Source organism: Gadus morhua, chromosome 11 (assembly GCF_902167405.1).
Source record: "Gadus morhua chromosome 11, gadMor3.0, whole genome shotgun sequence".
Taxonomy (NCBI): domain Eukaryota; kingdom Metazoa; phylum Chordata; class Actinopteri; order Gadiformes; family Gadidae; genus Gadus; species Gadus morhua.
In genome coordinates, this window is record NC_044058.1 from 14,964,787 (window position 1) to 14,983,369 (window position 18,583).

Here is an 18,583-nt window from a genome sequence, read left to right on the forward strand (position 1 = left end):
GAGTCTATTTGTAGAATGATACAGACATGGGTGGCCTGTGGTGACCTGTGTGAGTGATACTGTAGTTTTAATTAGCCAATTCATGTATATGTTATGTTGTATGTGTTAAATATTTTGGGATAGTTTACAGAAGTTTCAGAATGGTGCTGATATGTTTAAAAAATGATAATACACAAATGAAATTGAGCATTAGGAAATATACTTGAATTAATTTAATTAATGCATGAATTCAAAATTGACCAGCTGAATTACTGTAGGTATGGTTATAAGAAAAAGAGCCAGTTACCTTATAATGGTGTACTAGTGTATCCATGTATCCGTGTCCATTGTATGTTTGTACCCTTTTAAACTATGGCCGCAGTTGCAAAACTGCCGCCCTGTGAAGACATGCTACAACACCACATTTAAACACACTCCATCTCCCCTACAACAAAATAAATAAATAAGGAAATACAATAAATGCTGCACCTAGTGGATCCATACTGGGTCATTTCTTCCTGCCTTAGGAGCCAATCAGAACCACTGATGGGTCGGGCATAAAAATAGACACTGCATGCTGTAAGATGCAAGGGGTGATTGTGTGTGTTTGTGTGAGTGCGTGTGTGTGTGTGTGTGTGTGTGTGTGTGTGTGTGTGTGTGTGTGTGTGTGTGTGTGTGTGTGTGTGTGTGTGTGTGTGTGTGTGTGTGTGTGTGTGTGTGTGTGTGAGAGATAGAGTATGTGTTGGGGGGGGGGGGTAAGGCAGGAGATGAATGCCGCTTAGATCCTTTTGTATTTAAAATAAATATTTTATTTTCTCTCTTTATAGTTCTGTTCAATTCAGTATTTTTAAATATTTGGCCACCATTACGGAACTAAAAAGAAACTTAATTGTCAAATGTAAAAAACAAAGAAAGAACCTTCCCTATGAGATTGCAAGGTCAAACAAACATGCTTACACCCATTATCTCTCTCTGTCTCCCCCTCTAAACCCCTGTGTCTGTCTGTCTGTCTCACTCTCTCTCTCTCTGTCTCTCTCTCTCTCTCTCTCTCTCGCTGTCTCTCTCTCGACCTGCTACTACTATTCATTCATGGAGGGGAGTGTTAAAACCACTTAGTATACACAGTTAGGCGCTGTGATAACAACATTGGGTACGTCCCCAGATGGGCCATGCCCTCTCCGGCCCTCTGTTACCAACATGTGACACGGCTGATTAGCCTCTCTGGCTCCCAGCTGCTGCTCTGTCACAGCCACACACACCAGGACGCAGCTTAACCGGGACAGACGCCTTTGCAGGGGGAGTGACCTGCACTAACAGCGGCCGTGCGGTTGCATTAGCCCCCCTAAAGAAACAACTAAAAAGCCTTAATTTTTGGGGTCTTTGGCTGCCCCCCTCTCGCTCTCTCTTGCACTCTCTCTCCCTGTCCCACTCCTTCTCTCTCCCTCTCTTTCTCACTACCCTTCTCCTTCTCTTTCTCTCTTTCTCTCTTTCTCTTTCTCTTTCTCTCTCTCTCTCTCTCTCTCTCTCTCTCTCTCTCTCTCTCTCTCTCTCTCTCTCTCTCTCTCTCTCTCTCTCTCTCTCTCTCTCTCTCTCTCTCTCTCTCTCTCTCTCTGTCTCTCTTCTTCCCTCTCTCCCTCTCTACATTGGCCTTAACCTTCACACATTGGTGATCTGCTCCTTGACTTCCTCTTGAAACGTACAGATCGCCGAGACGCCTTGAGACTGATGCCCAAGCTCTGCTGGCTTTTGCATGGCTGATATTCCAACATGGTCCATCAACGTTGGCTGTGAATGTGGGGGTGTGCCAGAGGAGTGGAGCAAATAGCTCCTGCCCCCATCACCCCCCACCCAGCCGGTAGCTGTAGAGGGCTATGATCTCCTTGGCTAGCCGGTGTGTATATATGTGTGTGTGCACGCATTTGTGCGTGGTTGTGTGTGTGTATTTTCTTGGCTAGCCGGTGTGTATGTGGGTATGTGTGTGTGTGTTTGTGTGTGTGTGTGTGTGTGTGTGTGTGTGTGTGTGTGTGTGTGTGTGTGTGTGTGTGTGTGTGCGTGCGTGTATTTGTGCGTGCATTTGTGTGTGTATGTGTGCATTGTGCGTGCATGTGTGGTTTCTCAGCGAGCAGGAAAGTCATCATGGCCATAAATTGTGGGGATCAGCAGCCTGAGCGCAGGCCCCACCATGCTCCCCGGGCTCCGTGGCCCCCAGCAGCAAAGTGCTGATTCAGGCCGGGCCGCGCGGAGCGGCCCACGGAGGAGTTCACCAGCGGCAGCCTCTCCATCACTATGACAGCTCAATAAAAACCAGTGTAAACTATTAATTGGATCATTAATTATTGATGCTGCTTTTACTACATTTCATGGGGGGCGGGGGGGCGGGGGGGCAGGGGGGATGGAAGGCATGTTTAAATATGGTAACTATGGTAACCACGTGAGCTGTGTATGAGCTGAGGGACCCGGGTTTGAGGAGACGAGAACATGGAACGGTTTTGGACGGGAGGTAGAATCTGAAAGATTAGACTTTTGTCGGGGCATATGCGGTACACGGCTGTATGTGTTAAGATGTCATTTTTGAACACCTACTGTGTTAGACTTTATTTATTGCAAAAGCCGGTACCTACCAATGAACAAATAACAGGAGAATCAATTGTGCTCTTCTCACATGGGATGTCATAGTGATGGCATCTCAGTTTTAGCCGTGCTCACATTCTCATAAAACTGCATTATCAGCTGTTAAGCTGGACCGAAAGGGACGATCGGCCATTAGCGAACACACTACAGTCCTAATAAACAAACCCAGGTGTGCGGGAAGCAGTCCCCAGGGTGCTTAAATGCTTTAACTTGGGTAGCTTGCACTACAAAATGACCACCGTCTTCCCCTCAGTTAGCCGGCCAGCTTCTTCTTTTTCTGTCTGCTCGGCACTATTATGAGGGTGCATGTCAGGGGGATCAATAAATAGGAAAATGGATCGAGAGCACCATCACACTAAATCAGCCCACTGGCCTTTACAGACACAAGCCAGGCCCATTACAGCTGGCACGCCCTCCACTCTCCCATCTCTTTCTCTCTCTCTCTCTCCCTCCCTCCTCCTCCTCTTCTTACTGCTTCTTCATCATCTCTAGGTCTGCTGCCTGTCACTCCACTTAACCCAGGCTCTCCCTACTCTGCGCGTCAGCCCCGTTGCTCTGAAGAAGCTCCTTAAGGGTTATAGAGGGCTTGAAAAGCAAAAGGACATTTTTAGGGCTACTCAATCTACACACAAGGACGAACGCATGGACACACACACACACACGGACACACAAACACAAACACACTCACACACACAACTCACATCCTGGTCAGTCTTGGCATGCACACACTGAGTGGCCCCCACACATATGACCTAAAGATACCTTCTGCCCTCGGTTTCATCTCTCTCGGACTCCATCTCTCTCTCTTGCTCTATATCTCTCTTCTCCCTCTCTCTATCCCTGACCCTTCCTCCCGCTCTCTCTACCTCTCGCTGTCTCTCTGTCTCTCTCTCTCGCATGCTCGCTTCGCATGCGATTACAATTGATGTTCTCTGCTTAGCTGCCTCGTCCCCCTCCCCCCCTCACACTGCTGTTGTAAGGGGGGAAAAGTGCTTTGCACAGTAGCAGGGCTCATCAGAGAGTGCTTGCTATGCACGCTACACGCGGTGGAGATTATCCTTTGTCAGGTCAGCTAATCAAAGTGATATGTGGACGAGGTGGCCTCTTAGGGGAATCCGTCTGTAGTGCTGAAATGTGCGTGGAAAACACACACCTGTTGGTATGTGATTGATATCAAACGTATGAAAGCCGACGCTGGTTAAGCAGTGCGTTTACATTGAGCATATTCGTCACGTCAACTCATGCTAATTTTCTGAGTCATCCGTGTAGTTGATGTATTATTTGATAGAGAGCATTAGCTGTAAGGGAGCAGATGAGAGGCGGCCTGTGTAATGTGAGTCGATCAATACGATGTATTGATTTTACCTTTAGTTTGGATCAGGGTTTTTTTAGAACTCTGCGTGTTACATTATTAAGTCTACTTTAAAACAACGCACATGAAGAAACTCCATTTAAAAATGATAAATGGTTCAGGGAAATTTACGTTTTTGTCAGTTTCCAGCCCACATGCCACTACTAACATCGAGCTCTAGCCATCGCTAACATCAACACCGCAGCTCCTGTTATCAACTCAACAGTTGACCTACATATTTCTTATCTACTATGTCCTACACTGACTAACCTGATGGATAGGCAGACAGACTATAAAACGACATATAATTCAAACAAAATGTCTCTCGATTGTGCTCCTGCGCTCCGGTTCAAGCCATGGTTACCTGGATGCGCGGGAACCCCCCGACATCAATAATGCAGCAGTGGTTCCGGTTTCCTTTGGTCGAGGATAGTTACATAACCAGGCACACTGGAGGGCTGCCATTCCAGCGTGTCTATTATCCAGAGAGCGCTGCGCAATGTACAAACTGAAGAAAAATTCAGCAATCCAGAGACTTGAATACCTTCAGTCATCTGCGGCCACTCGGCCAACAGTCTCATCAGTCGTCTGCCCCTCATCGTTTCACTCTGGGATTTGCATTCCCTTCATGTTTTAAGGTTGTCATTCAGTTTTCTCCCTGGAGTCTGACTTGGCCGCCTGCCCTCCTTCTGTGCCCGGTAAACATGTCCAATTTCTCCTCTCCTGTTGAGCACTCTCTTTGACACCACCAAGGTAAAGGCTGCCATAATTAAAGGTTTGACAACAAGATCAATTTGCAATTACGACAACCATGGGCCAGGTGGGCCGGTCAAGTGGCCAAATGCTGGAGGGTCCGGATGACAATCCTCTATAAAAGGGCGCATAATAAAGACACCGTTTACATATTGAAGGTGGCGAGACGGCCGTAGTAGTTTGATTGACTAACTTGTAGTGTAATACAGGTACCTGCCTTCCCTGTCGGCAACATGGGGATTGTGGATGGATGGATGCATGGATTTCTCCTCGTAATGTACTTAGGAAGGGCATCAAACTAACATATATAGTCCGTTTCACTCCCTATCAAAATGGAGTATTGCAGGATCAAAATCTAAAAGCCCCATAAAACCTTAGCAATTCGAGAACATAATGCAGCAGACAATCAACAATAACACTGCTTTTCCAAAGGACCTTTTCGTCTCGATATTCTAGACACGGTAGGAACATCTAGCTGTCTGCTTTCCTGTACTGTAATGCTACTCTGTGTGTGTGTGAGTGTGTGTGTGTGTGTGTGTGTGTTTTAATGGTACAACTTCTGAACCTCAAAGCATCGGAGCAGCCGTATGCTCCAGCACCGCCTCGGCCTATTTGGCCCGGCCTAATCCTGTCTCTTGGACTTCTGAAAGGCCACTCTCTAAAAGGGATGACATCACCGGCGTGGTTTGGGGGCATTGCGGTAAAGTAGATAACCTTTGTGTGCACAGACTATCTGCCCGCATCTCTCTTGGAGGAGGGGGAGGGAGGGGGAGAGAGAGAGAGAGAGAGAGAGAGAGAGAGAGAGAGAGAGAGAGAGAGAGAGAGAGAGAGAGAGAGAGGAGCAGAAGCGGAATGAGGAAAAAGGAGAGAGAGAGAGAGAGAGAGAGAGAGAGCGAGAGAGAGAGAGAGAGAGAGAGAGAGAGAGGGAGAGAGAGAGAGAGAGAGCGTGGAGATTAGATGGGGAGTAACAAGCTACATAAAACCACAAGCTACAAACTGTCACTTGGAGCTCCACGATGGACTCTGCCAGAGAGTAGCCATTTCTCCAGCTCCTCTGTTCTACAGATAAGTTTGAAAGTTAAACCTAAAAGGGGAGGGCGGGGGGGGGGGGGTTGATTGCCCTCCACTGTTTAATTACCTTTGGCTATACATGTTTTAATTAAAATGCGGGACTTTTGACATCATTGGGAGATGTTTGGAGAATCAGAGTGTATGCTCTTCATTGATAAGCCGGCACATAGCCACGTTGTACAGTACTCATTTTTTTACACTGTATACAAAAAAATATGTTTATACGCTTGATCGACGAATACATATCCTGTCGCCGTACTCAGTTTGTTTTGTGTCAGCCTCGGTTTCGACACTGTTTGCTGATGTGGTTCATTCTAAAAGTTCCCTATATTCCAAAGAAGAACGACATAATTGTGCTACTAAGTCGCACGCATATGCTTTTGGTTCACCTTTCCTCTCATTACATAATATAAAGATCAGTATTTAGTCCACTGTATAACATGTAAATCCTTGGATGAGGACTGACAGATGACAGGACCACTACAAGGTGAAACACTTAACTTCCACACAGACACACACACACACACTGGTGTCACACAGACACACACACACTCACATATGCACGCACACACATACACACTGAAATACAGTTACTCACACACACTCACAAACATACACAAGTAACAAACTCTAACATACACATACACAAGTAACACACGTACACACACACGTACACAAACATACACACACACACAGAAAACAGATACATACACAAGAAATAAACATATACACCAATACATCCCCACACACACAAACATGTAGCCAACATACACATACATACACAAGAAATATTTAACATTATTGACATGCATCTGGGTGCATCGTCAGAGCATTACACTCTTCACTGCAACTCCGGGAATAGATTCATATATTATGCAGTTAGAAACACAGTGCGGTCAGTCACACACCCACACACAAACACACACACACACACACAAGGAAAAATAGGTGACCACACAATATCAAGAACTGTGAGGGATCAAAAAGGTTATTTCAGCAACAACAACATCAACAACAACATCAACAACAACATCAACAAATGTATGAGAGATGAGTCAAAGCCGTAAAACGACCATTACTAGCAACTAGCGACTTGCACATTACCTTAAACTAGGACTATGACACGAGAATCTAGTACAACATGAATAGTAACCAATGTGTCCGGCGATACTGAATGTCTTAGTGAGCAGTGCGCGCGGGCAGTGGAAAAGCAGCGTCTCCCTACCTTTCTCACTGACTGACTCACTCTCTAGCTCCACGTCCTCACAGCTGGTGTACTCCGGCGTGGTGGCCAGCTCCTCCTCCGAGCTGCTCAGGGACACCTGCCGCATCTTCCCTCCCTTTTTGGTCTTGTGGGGCTTGGGCGGCGGCGGCCTCACCGACTCGGACTGGTCGGAGCTCAGCGAGTCGTTGCGCAGCATGCTCTCCATCTTCTCCCGCTTGGTCTTGCGTACGGCCGAGCTGGGGTCCAGGTGGTGCTGCTGCTGCTGCTGCTGCTGCTGCTGCCTCCGCAGGGGGTCGCCGGCCGGGTCGCACCTCCGCACGTCCCCCGGGCGCTCCCCCAGCACGGGGCTGCGGTGGGGCGTGGGCGGGCTGTGGTTGGAGGTCCGGTAGCCCCCGTGGCCCCCGGGTCCCGGGGAGGAGCGGTCCACCGAGTACGAGCGCTGTCCCGCCAGGGGCGGCCGGCGCTCGGTGAGGTGCTGGCGGGACAGGCGGATGGGCGCGGGCTCGTCCTGCTCCGTGTAGGCCAGGGACGCGTCGCTGTGGCGCCGCTCGTGCCTCATGCGGCCCACCTCGGCGTGCATGCGCATCTGCTCCTCATAGGGCTGGGGCTTGACGGGGTAGCGGGCCAGGTTGGGGTCGCTGCGGTAGCGGGTCTGGAACTCCTCCTGCCGCTGGCGCTGCAGCTCGTACTCGCTGGGCCCGTCTAGCTCCTGGTCCAGGGGGTACTCCTGGGAGTGCCAGCGCCCCGGCCCCCGGCGGTCCCGGTAGCCGGCCCGCGCCGAGTCGGCGTCCGTGTACATGTGAGGGCCCCGCGGAGCCCGCCGAGGGTCCCCGTCTCCGTAGTCGGACGGTGATCGAGGCATGCCGCCGACCCCCGGGGCATGCTGGTTGTGGTCGCCCCCCTCCCTTTGGTCGTACTTTTGGTTTGGATCCCTGGATGCGGATGGGCTTCGTTTCCTGTCAATCAAACGGAAAACGTTTCAGTGGGCGATACTTTTTTTTTAAATACAAATAAAGTTGAGACATTCGATGAATGGTGCAGAAGAAGAGTCACATGATGAAGGATGGTTTCCCAATTCTTTGCCATTTTTTTCAGATCTCTAGGCTAGAACGTGATTCACGTATGTGTGCGTACGGTGCTTCTGTGAGTGCGTGTGGTGTCAATTCTGACTTCTGTTGCGTTTTTTTTACATCTATAACTCTATTTGCGAATCTTCTGTGTGCCTGGCGGCGCTCCGTGCCGCCAGCAAGGAGGTGTTGATGAAAGCGATCTCCCAGACAGGAGCCTCCACAGTGGCTCATCAGGCCTCCCCGCGCTGCCCCTGTGGGCCGGCAGTCTGAGCGTCTACAGTCTGCCGCCGTACAGCAGCCCTGCTCTACTTTGCCCTGGCTCTGCGTGGGCCTCCGCCTGCGTCATGTGCACATGAAAGCAGACGTGCAACGCTCGCCCCTCGCTCGCCCCAGACATGTACACAGACTTAGAGAGAAGAATAGAGAGCGGCGAGGAGACAGAAAGAGAGGTGTGGAGAGAGAGAGAGAGAGAGAGAGAGAGAGAGAGAGAGAGAGAGAGAGAGAGAGAGAGAGAGAGAGAGAGAGAGAGAGGGAAACTGAGGCTTGGTAAAATCGACCACATCTGCATAACACTCCAATATTGAAATCCTCTATTGTTCTGCTCCTCAAATACACCAAAATAACGTTTTTAGCAATTTACTGGCCCTTTGATAAAAAATTCAGGGCCTAACAAATAAATAAATGTACCCTGTTGTATCTCTCCTAAATCTCTCTTAAAAGGCTGAATGCCAATAACGAAGAACACTAAATACAGAATATGTAGGACAACATGTTGAGAAAATAACAAATCTATACAACCATTATACCACACCCCCAACTGCTTTGTTTCAAATGTCTTCATTTAAATTGGCAGAACAGTTCATTTTCTATATTATATTCAATAAAAAATGGCAATTTAATCATTTCCATCATCGCCAAGAGGAGCCAGAATGAAATGTATCGAGCGGAGAAATCATGTTGCATTCATCATATAAAATCTGTGATTCATAGTTAGTCATATTTTGCTCCACGTAAGCTTTCTTTCAGAACGAGAAAGCGAAAGGCTTTTGAGTGTGCGGGGCGGAAAGCTCCACCAAGCATTCGTTTCAATTTGAACCATGAGAACGCTCCATCAGCTTCCTCCAACTTCATTAATCATTGCTGCTAGCTCTCCTCAGTAACAGGGATGACAGAGCCTGGCGTGTGATTGGCTGAAACACGGCATTCTTTCCCCCCGCCTCTCGAAATAGCAGGTGATAGGAAACGTTAAAGGGGTGGTGACCTCCGCCCAAGAGCCGTATTTAGACGGTAGTGAGCATGTATAATGAATAAACAATAACACGACACTTGATGCGCTGATGCATGACCGGCCCAAATTGAGCTCACCGGGTTAAGTTTCAGCTTGGACCACGGTGAATATTTAATCTCACGTCAGGGAAGCAGTATGATGAAGGATCAAGGCGTGTACGTCATCGGATCGACTGTGCATAGCAAAAAGGTTTCTGGTTGTTTTTGCAATGGTGCAATGGTGTGACACACAATTGCGCTTGTCAACATTACTGAATGAATGGAGACGTTTAGCAAAGAGAAAAAAATGCGTACAAGGGATGTTGCTCTCCGGTTACCTGCCGAGTCACGAGCATTGCGACAGGGCAGGTCGGGTGAGGAAGAGGGGATCAGCATGCAGGATGGTATGAAAACCCACATCGGGCTCCTTCACACATGTCTGTTTCATCGTCATCCATTATGGATACGAGCAACATAAGACAAACGATCAGAGGGACAAAAATAATGGACGGATAAAATAGAGCAGGGTAGGTGCTTCACCGTACCCCTGTACATCCCCAGCCATTCAAAACACAAGAAGGCCTACGTACAAACTCCTCCGTCACCTTTGTTGTCCGGCCAGGCTCCCATTCAGATAGGGCTGTGGAGCCAGGAGAGAGAGGCTGCGTGATGCATTATTCATGGCCTGCTGCTGGACAGTGAGCAAAATGGGGGGAGCTTCATTCACAAATCCACAAAGTGAGGAGCCAGCACAAATGATGTGCCGGGTATAGGGGCAGGGCTCAGTGTGACTCAGACCGACCGACCCCAAAATAAAAAAATAAAAGGAGGGAGTGGGGGTAGGGGGGGGTAGTAAGATGTGTAGTCAGCACGTCAAACGCCTCCATATGGTGGCTTGCAGACAACGCGACGAGTCAATGTGTGTGTGTGTCTGTCTGTGTGTGTGTGTGTGTGTGTGTGTGTTCACGTGCGCGTGTGAGTGTGCGTGGGGGTTGCCGACAGTGCAGTATGTTTTCAGAGCCACTGGCTGGTGCCCAATGAATACAGAACACATGCGTGGCTTGTACTCACACACACACACACACTCACACACACACGTACACAGACTGCCAGCATAAAATAATTAAACTAATAAAAATGTAATAAATCAAACGCCCCCCTATTATGGGCTGTCTCGTCTGGCCTCGTCTGCCCTTCCCGCCGAACACAGAGTGAGAGAGAGAGGGAGAGAGAGAGAGAGATAGAGGAGACGACAGAGAGAGAGAGACAGAGAGAGAGAGAGAGAGAGAGAGAGAGAGAGAGAGAGAGAGAGAGAGAGAGAGAGAGAGAGAGAGAGAGAGAGAGAGTGAGAGTGAGAGAGAGAGAGAGAGAGAGAGAGAGAGAGAGAGAAGGCAATAGAGATGAGACAGGATAGAGTTGAGAAGAAAGAGAGAGTACAGGGACTGAGAAAGACGAGAGAAGGAGAGACCGGGACAGAGGCAGGGAAAGCAAAGGAGAGAGATAGAGAGAAGAGAGAGAGAGGCGAGAGGGAGAGAGAGATAGAGGAGAGAAGGAGGATAGAGGGAGAGAGAGTAGAGAGAGGGAGAGCGATAGAGAAAGAGAAGACAGAGAGAGAAGGTGAGAGAGACATGTAGAGAAGGTGAAAGGGAAAGTTACTCCTGGGAGTGCGAGAGAGAGAGAGAGAGGGAGAGACAGATAGAGAGAGGCAGAGAAAGATAGAGAGAGGGAGAGTGCTGCTTATGTAAACCAGCGAGTCTGGCTCTCTCTCCTTATTCCACTCATCAGCCACTGCATCATGATGCTAATACTGTCAGAGCCAAACCTGCCCACACTAAGCACAACAACAGAGCCGTGGCGCAGCACTAAATATTGTACACTATTACCAAGTTCCCCCCCGCTGCCGCAGATGTCATAATGGGCTCTCTGTGGCCCGCTGTTAGCTCCCCAGAAGCCGCCGCAGCGCTGCCACTGCCACCGCCACTGTGACAATACTGAGCCAGGCATGGGAGACTGGCTTTACTGGGCCACGGACACAGGTACAAAAAGAGGAGGAGAGATGGGAGGAGGAGGAGGAGAGGTGGGAGGAGGAGGAGGAGGAAGAGGAAGAGGAGGTGGAGAGCAAAGGATCAGTTGTCCAGCTCAGTTGTCTGGGCATTGATACACATGTGAACTAGTGAGAGAAGAGAGAGAAGAGAGAGAGAGAGAGAGAGAGAGAGAGAGAGAGAGAGAGAGAGAGAGAGAGAGAGAGAGAGAGAGAGAGAGAGAGAGAGAGAGAGAGAGACAGAGAGAGAGAGAGAGAGAGAGAGAGAGAGAGAGAGAGAGAGAGAGAGAGAGAGAGAGAGAGAGGGAGAAACTGAGGCTCGGGAGCACGACACAACATCTGAGAGAGTGAGGGAGAGATTGGAGTAGGGATGATGGGACTTGAAAAAGAGAAAGAAAAAGAGATGGAGAAATATAAAGAGGGGGGTGGGAAGGATGGAAAGGTGAGGAGGAAAGAGGAAACACATAGAGGGAGAAAGGGTGGATAAAAAGAGGAAGGGGAAGAGAAAGAGAGAACCAGAGGGGAGGAAGGAGGAGAATAACCAGTGTGGTGGGGGGACGGGGGGCATGCAGAAGATGCAGTCAGTGAACATGGTGCATTCAGGAGCCGCAACCACAGTGTGCTTGAGTGACAGAAGAGAAGGATATACAGTATACAGCCCTGACGCTATACGCCAACGCCTTGCTGCAACGTTTGAGTCACGATGAGGCTCGTGACTCAAACCCTAACGCACCCCCCCCCCACCCCTCCCTCCCCCACCTTCTTCCCTCTTTAGCCTCCTCCCAATTCCAGGGGACCGTCCAGGATGAGATGCTGAGATGCGTTGCGCTACTCGTGAGCTACATGGGCGGACACACAGGGCGGTGGAAGCACCGCAGTACCATATCCAGCGCACCTTGAATCACTTGAACAACAGGCGGGGTGGAGAGAGAGAGAGAGAGAGAGAGAGAGAGAGAGAGAGAGAGAGAGAGAGAGAGAGAGAGAGAGAGACGCAGAGACAAAAGACAGACAGAGAGAGAGAGTTGTGTGTTCTCTATTCAGGAGACCATTGAAATGAGGAGTAGTAAACGGTAGTTGTTGGGGCCGCTTTTCCTCAATCATGTTTGTTCTCTAACGACTGCAATAACGAAGTGAACTCTGGTGTGTAAAAGAAAATGTCTAGATGGCATCCATGTAAGTGCCGGACCACGAATGACATGTCAACTATCGATCAACAATATCGATTCATGATATTGATTTTAACGTTGCAGATGACTGATGATTACAACAAAGAGTTTTGACCACAGGCTGACTGAGAGATTTCAGTAGGCAAAGGTATTGGTGTGTCTTGCAATTGATCTGCCAAGATAATATATTTATATTTAAATGAAAGAAGTTAACGAATTACTGTAACTTTACTTCACTATAGAATTAATAAAAAATTAATATAAACCAAAAATCTGTAAGAAATAAAATCTCATTTCAACCAGCAGGGATATTTTGATCCTGGTGACCCAAAAAATATCAGACTTGTCCACACAAAAGGTTTCAGACTTTAACACACAATTGTTCCGGCCTAAACCTTGGGATTCCACACAAAATAATTCCATCAATAGAGAAGCCAACAGGGGTCCGGGTTTTTATGATCTGGTTGCTACAACCTGATTGGACTAGATCTGATCGCCGAAAGTGGAAAGTACGCCATCGTCATTCAAAAGCAGAGTGATACACAAAACCCAGGGCTCACCGAAATCATAGGGATTACGCTACGGACCGACAGATTAAAAAGAGTGACCCTAAAAGATTACAAGTGACCTTACATGTGCACAAACCGCTAAGACCTTTATGTACTGACTGTTTTTCTTCTTGTATGACATGACAAAAATAACATTCCTAAAACTGCTGCGATAGACCAGGGGTTTAGCTAGATAACCACCTCTCCAAGTCATACTTGATCATACACGTGTATGTACTTCTGCATGCATGTGTTTGTGTTTGTCTGTATCTATGTATATGCGTGTACTCAGCCAGTACACTGGGTAATAAAGCACATGCAGCAGACCTATACCACAAATCATTGATGTTTGATGCAGATTATCACATGAAAGAAGAGCCATCACCAGACATAAATCAACACAGGACATCTCCAGCATGGTCACTGATTTATAGAGAGGAAGCTGCAGGCTTTGGGTAGACCCCTCTAATACAGCAATACACAGAATACATAATTACACCCGCACCCACGCACGCACACACACACACACACACACACACACACACACACACACACACACACACACACACACACACACACACACACACACACACACACACACACACACACACACACACGCACATCTGCACACGCATACTACTGTTACAAGTGTCAACAACATGCAACTAATTACAATTACAACTGTGGACAATTAATAAACAACTAACTTATTACTACGGTTAAAGCTGTGACCACCGAAATAACAATAAAGTAGTAACGATACGGTTACAACTCTCGTAATAAGAATGCAGTCTTTACAGGAGAGTTAATAGGTTTGAGAGCTAGATATTGCAAAGCTCTTTCTCGTTTCCATTGGCTATGCTGGTATTCCATTTCACTAGGCGAATCATCGATAATTGAATGTCGATAAGAGAGCTCTCAGTGAGTGATGGACCCTTCGTAGAAGTTGCTGATTTTGTGTTCTCAGCTACACACGTGCAGCCACACAAACATCAAACGCACACACACAGGCTCACACAACTTTCCAAGTATTTCCGTATTTGCAATTGTAAACGTAAATAAGTAATACCGTTAACTAATTGATGCCACGAGCATTGTGTATTGTTGTCATGGATAATAGCAAACATGGCCTATCTGCATGGTCTAGCATGGACTTTGAATATAACAAAATGTTTCCGCAAATGGAACGAAGAAAAGGAAATACCCTCCGAAAAAAAATTTTTTAATTTAAAACGATACATACATACTCAAGGCAAACAATATTAGGCACCTGTCTCACGGGAGATTCTGTTCAGGTCCCGGGGATGAAGCTCACTTCAGACTGCTCCGCGTACAACCCATGACCCACTAAGACCAGTTCGGACCCCCGCGGGTCGTCTCCGGTCCGCCTGGTGCTCCTCTCTACTCCGCTGCCATGCCTGGAGACCAAGCCTTATTTTTACTTACTGTTCCTCCTGGTGGATCCTCTCTCCTGCTGAAAATGTCCTACTTATATTTCCAGTACTGCAAGGGAGAGGGCTAAGCCACGGTCAGTGCTCTGCATGGCCCACTTACAGCCGTAGCGTACGCCTGCATGTGTCCGAGCGTGTTCCTGTGTGTGTCTGTGTGTGCCTGTGTGATGTCTTCGTGACACCAGCTCCAACAGAACTGCCGCGGCCTGCCTGTTCTCCACTGCTGAACTATTTAACTTGAATGTTAAATAAGCGAGCGCCGCCCCCCCGCCCCCAAGGAGAGGCAATCAGGGGCTGCGAATGCACCGCTGCCCCCTTGGAGGTGGGATGTGGGGGGCTGGAGGAGGAGGAGGAGGGGGAGGAGGAGGAGGAGGAGGAGGAGGAGGAGGAGGAGGAGGAGGAGGAGGAGGAGGAGCCATTGGTGGGTGGAGGGATGTAGGGGTGGGGGTGTTTGCTCTGCGGACAAATGGCGGAGAGTCAAATTAGAACAAATGAGCGGTGCCGTGTTACAGATTTCTCCTCTTAAAGGGATCTTTGGCCCTGCTAATGACGGCAATCTATCCTGCAATTCTCTCTATTGAAACTAGATCACCAGGAGGAAGAAGAGCGGAGAGCAGCAGGCTAAATCACAGCGAAAGACAGAAATATCCACAATGGTTTCGCTTGAAAAGCAATTCCAAATAGCAGAGAGAGCAAGACAGAGAGAGCGATGAAGAGAAGATGTTTTTTGGAAAAGCGTTCTCATTTTGCTTCCCCTACTGCCAAGACTAACTCAACCAGACTCCGTTGCATCTTGGAAGTCTGGGGAAGGAGAATAAAACACACACAAACTCCTCGGAGAGACCAGAACCAACCAAAGTGTCCCGAACTAAATCCTGCTGAAAAATAACTGTCCAAATAAACATATCCTAGAAGAATCAGCCACCTGGAACTCCTCCCGTAGCTCAAAGTGCTCGGCTGACGTCTGGCTGGGCCCGCGGCACGCTAGTCTTACCCCGAGGGGCCCGGCCCCCCCCATCTGGGCTGAGCCTCGGAGGTAGCGATGGCTTCGGAGGCGGCTGTGGTTCTGGTGCCCAGCTGCAGGGGTTTATAACACGGGATCTCAGGGATCTTAGGAGGGGAGAAGGGTGGAGCAGAAAGTCATCCCGGTCCACGGGGCTTCCCGGGGCACTGGTGTCCCGGCAACCAGGAGCGGATTACACTGCCGGGATGATGACCCACTCCCATCTATCAGCGGTCACAACAGCGGCATGCCGCCTGACACTAATCTTGTTTAGCCCGGGTTTTCCATGATCCTCAAACTGAACAAATTACATGTGTTGCATGTATTTTTCATCCAAAAGTGGCAGGGGAGGTGTGGCGTCAAAGAGAGAGATAATACCACAACCTTATTATGTGTTGTATGTATGTGATCAGTATGTGTTCTGTACACTATGAGATAGCGTATTTAGCAGTGAATTTGTGTATGTTTGTGTGTGTGTGTGTGTGTGTGTGTGTGTGTGTGTGTGTGTGTGTGTGTGTGTGTGTGTGTGTGTGTGTGTGTGTGTGTGTGTGTGTGGGTGGGTGTGTGTGTGTGTGTGCGTGCGTGCGTGCGTGCGTGCGTGCGTGCGTGCGTGCGTGCGTGCGTGCGTGCGTGCGTGCGTGCGTGTGTGTGTGTGTGTGTGGATGCGTGTGAGCACGTGTGCGGTCATGTCTTACACAACACCTACCGGTATATCACGAATGTCCTTTTGCCGTCTTCCTTGCAGTCTCACACCTTGAACACACTCGCCTTTCCATTCCCTCTCTGTGTCAGTCTCTGCCTCTCTCTGTCCCCTGGTTCCCCCCGTCTCTCTCCCCCCCCCCCCCCTCTCCTCCCCCTCTCTCTCCTAGGAAGTCGGTGTTGCTACCTGAGAACAGCGCGCTATGCTACCTGTCCAATCTGTGGCTCTGCACAGCAGGCGTGGTGGACGGCTGACTGACAGCGGGGGCGATGAGGGAGGGCAGCTGCGAGATTGGCTGTTGACACAGCACTTCACAGGTTAGCTAGCGTCCCCGGCGCCCGTGATCCCCCCCCCCCCCCCCACACCAAAGCCCTACAGTTGAGAGTAGGGCCCCTGTGGAGCTGCTGAATCAAGGGGAGCTGTGGCAAGAGCGGGTCGGGTCAGGAGAGGACGGAGACACCTCCAACAGCACAGGCACACGACTGCTGAGGAGTCCTGTTGATATTATCGTGTTTTACGGCAATCAGGCTTATCTGAATGTTTCTATAATTCACTGACGTTATTATTTATTTTACTGTGGTTCCATTTTTCATGTTGATCTACATCGTGAGTCGCTAAAAGTAGCAATATGTGCTATTTCAACCAGCTCGTAGCTTCAAATAACCTGGAATGTCTTGGGTCAACGCTGATATATTATGTTCTCAATAATGTTCTCAATTAAAACACATCCTATAATTATCCAAAAGAAGAAAAAAAATGCTGGCCTCTCTTCTGCGTCCCACCGTTAGGGTGAACAAAATGTTTTAATAAGTCAAATTAGTCATGAGCCAATCACTGATAATAAAATCCCATCAAGGGAAAGATCTGATCCACAGTCACAATCCAGCCTACAGCAGCAACGAAAACGCCCCCTGCGATGTGCTTGGAAGTGCCTCATCATCAAACTTGCCATAATGAACCTAATGGCCCCATTAGCCTATATAACATAAACATGGATTAAAAAAAATCTATAAAACACTATCACACAAGCACAAGCGTGACATGACAGAACTGACAGTTTGTCAAGGTTACATTCACAACCCCAGATGCACTCATACACATGCTCCCACACAAACACACACACACACACACACACACACACACACACACACACACACACACACACACACACACACACACACACACACACACACACACACACACACACACACACACACACACACACACACACAGAGACCACACCCAGCCCTTAAATCCCTCCTCCTTCTTCCCCTCCTGTTCTCCTGTTCTCCGTCCTCCCCCTCCTCCCCCTCCTCCCCCCTCCTCCCCCGCCTTCCCCCCGCGCTGCAGAAAGTTGCGGGGCACCACATCCATCACCGGGCTGACAGTGTCAGCAGATCAGAGCCGGCACATCGCTAATTGGCTCTGAGCATCAGAGGCTCCGTCGCTCCTCCCTGGCCCCGGCACTCGGCTGGCGCGGCGTCCTCCTGCATGTTAGCACGTAGCGCAGCGCTACGTCTAATGTAATGCAACCTACACCCCGCGTCGTCGTCTGCTGGGGACGCCTTTCTCTCTTTCCTCGCTAGAACGCTTGCAGCGCTATGTAGGCCGAGCCCCAGCAGAGTATGGCATCAAGATTAGCTAGGAGCTACGGGGCGGCGGCGACACCGCCTGCCTGGTCCTGTCCTCCGGCGTGCAGGGAGCAGTGTTTGTGCATATGCACACGGGTATGTATTACATACACAATTACACATACGTAGCCTTTTTTACTCTATTCGTGCGATCGTTGCAGCGCTTTACTTTTCTGTTCACGGCTATCACACCTAGAGTTCAAAATAAACCCTGGGGTTTCAAGAGAGAGAGAGTGTAGTGTAGAGGATTATATCTGTGTGTCTATAATTTAAACTTGGGGTGGGATGGTACGGGGGTCATAGAAAGAAGCAGGCAATCCCCCTGAAGAGCCTGTAACTACAAACTCATCAAGGGCAACAATTAACATGTTTAGGGGGGGGGGCTTGGCAAGTAATTCATTAGAAATACAATGGTTGTGTTCTGGCATTCATCTGTGACATCGGATCTGTTGCCACCATGAGAGAGAGATGTTGAGATGGCCAACTGATCCTTTAAGGAAAACACAAACACAGACACACACGCAAATGCACACGCACACACATACACACACAGGTGCCAGCAGGCATCAGGACATGTTTGATCTAGTTTTAGACACAGAAGTGTTAGAAGCAGAAGGGACAGACCAATGTGTTTCAGTCCTGCTCCTCCATTCTCTGGTGTTTATGAGCTGAGGTGGTCTTTTGATGGAGATCCAAA

The 18,583-nt window shown here is 48.8% G+C and overlaps 1 protein-coding gene across 20 annotated transcripts in view; it reads right to left on the bottom strand.

The window, feature by feature from the left end:
* The window catches only part of rims2a (regulating synaptic membrane exocytosis 2a), a 133,579-nt gene that overhangs the window by 62,468 nt on the left and 52,528 nt on the right, over window positions 1-18,583 (bottom strand). For all 20 annotated transcript variants that reach the window (XM_030370096.1, XM_030370095.1, XM_030370094.1 and 17 more), the window contains one exon: window positions 7,011-7,966. In XM_030370096.1, coding sequence (XP_030225956.1) covers window positions 7,011-7,966 — 956 coding nt within the window. The remainder of the gene's footprint in view (window positions 1-7,010; window positions 7,967-18,583) is intronic.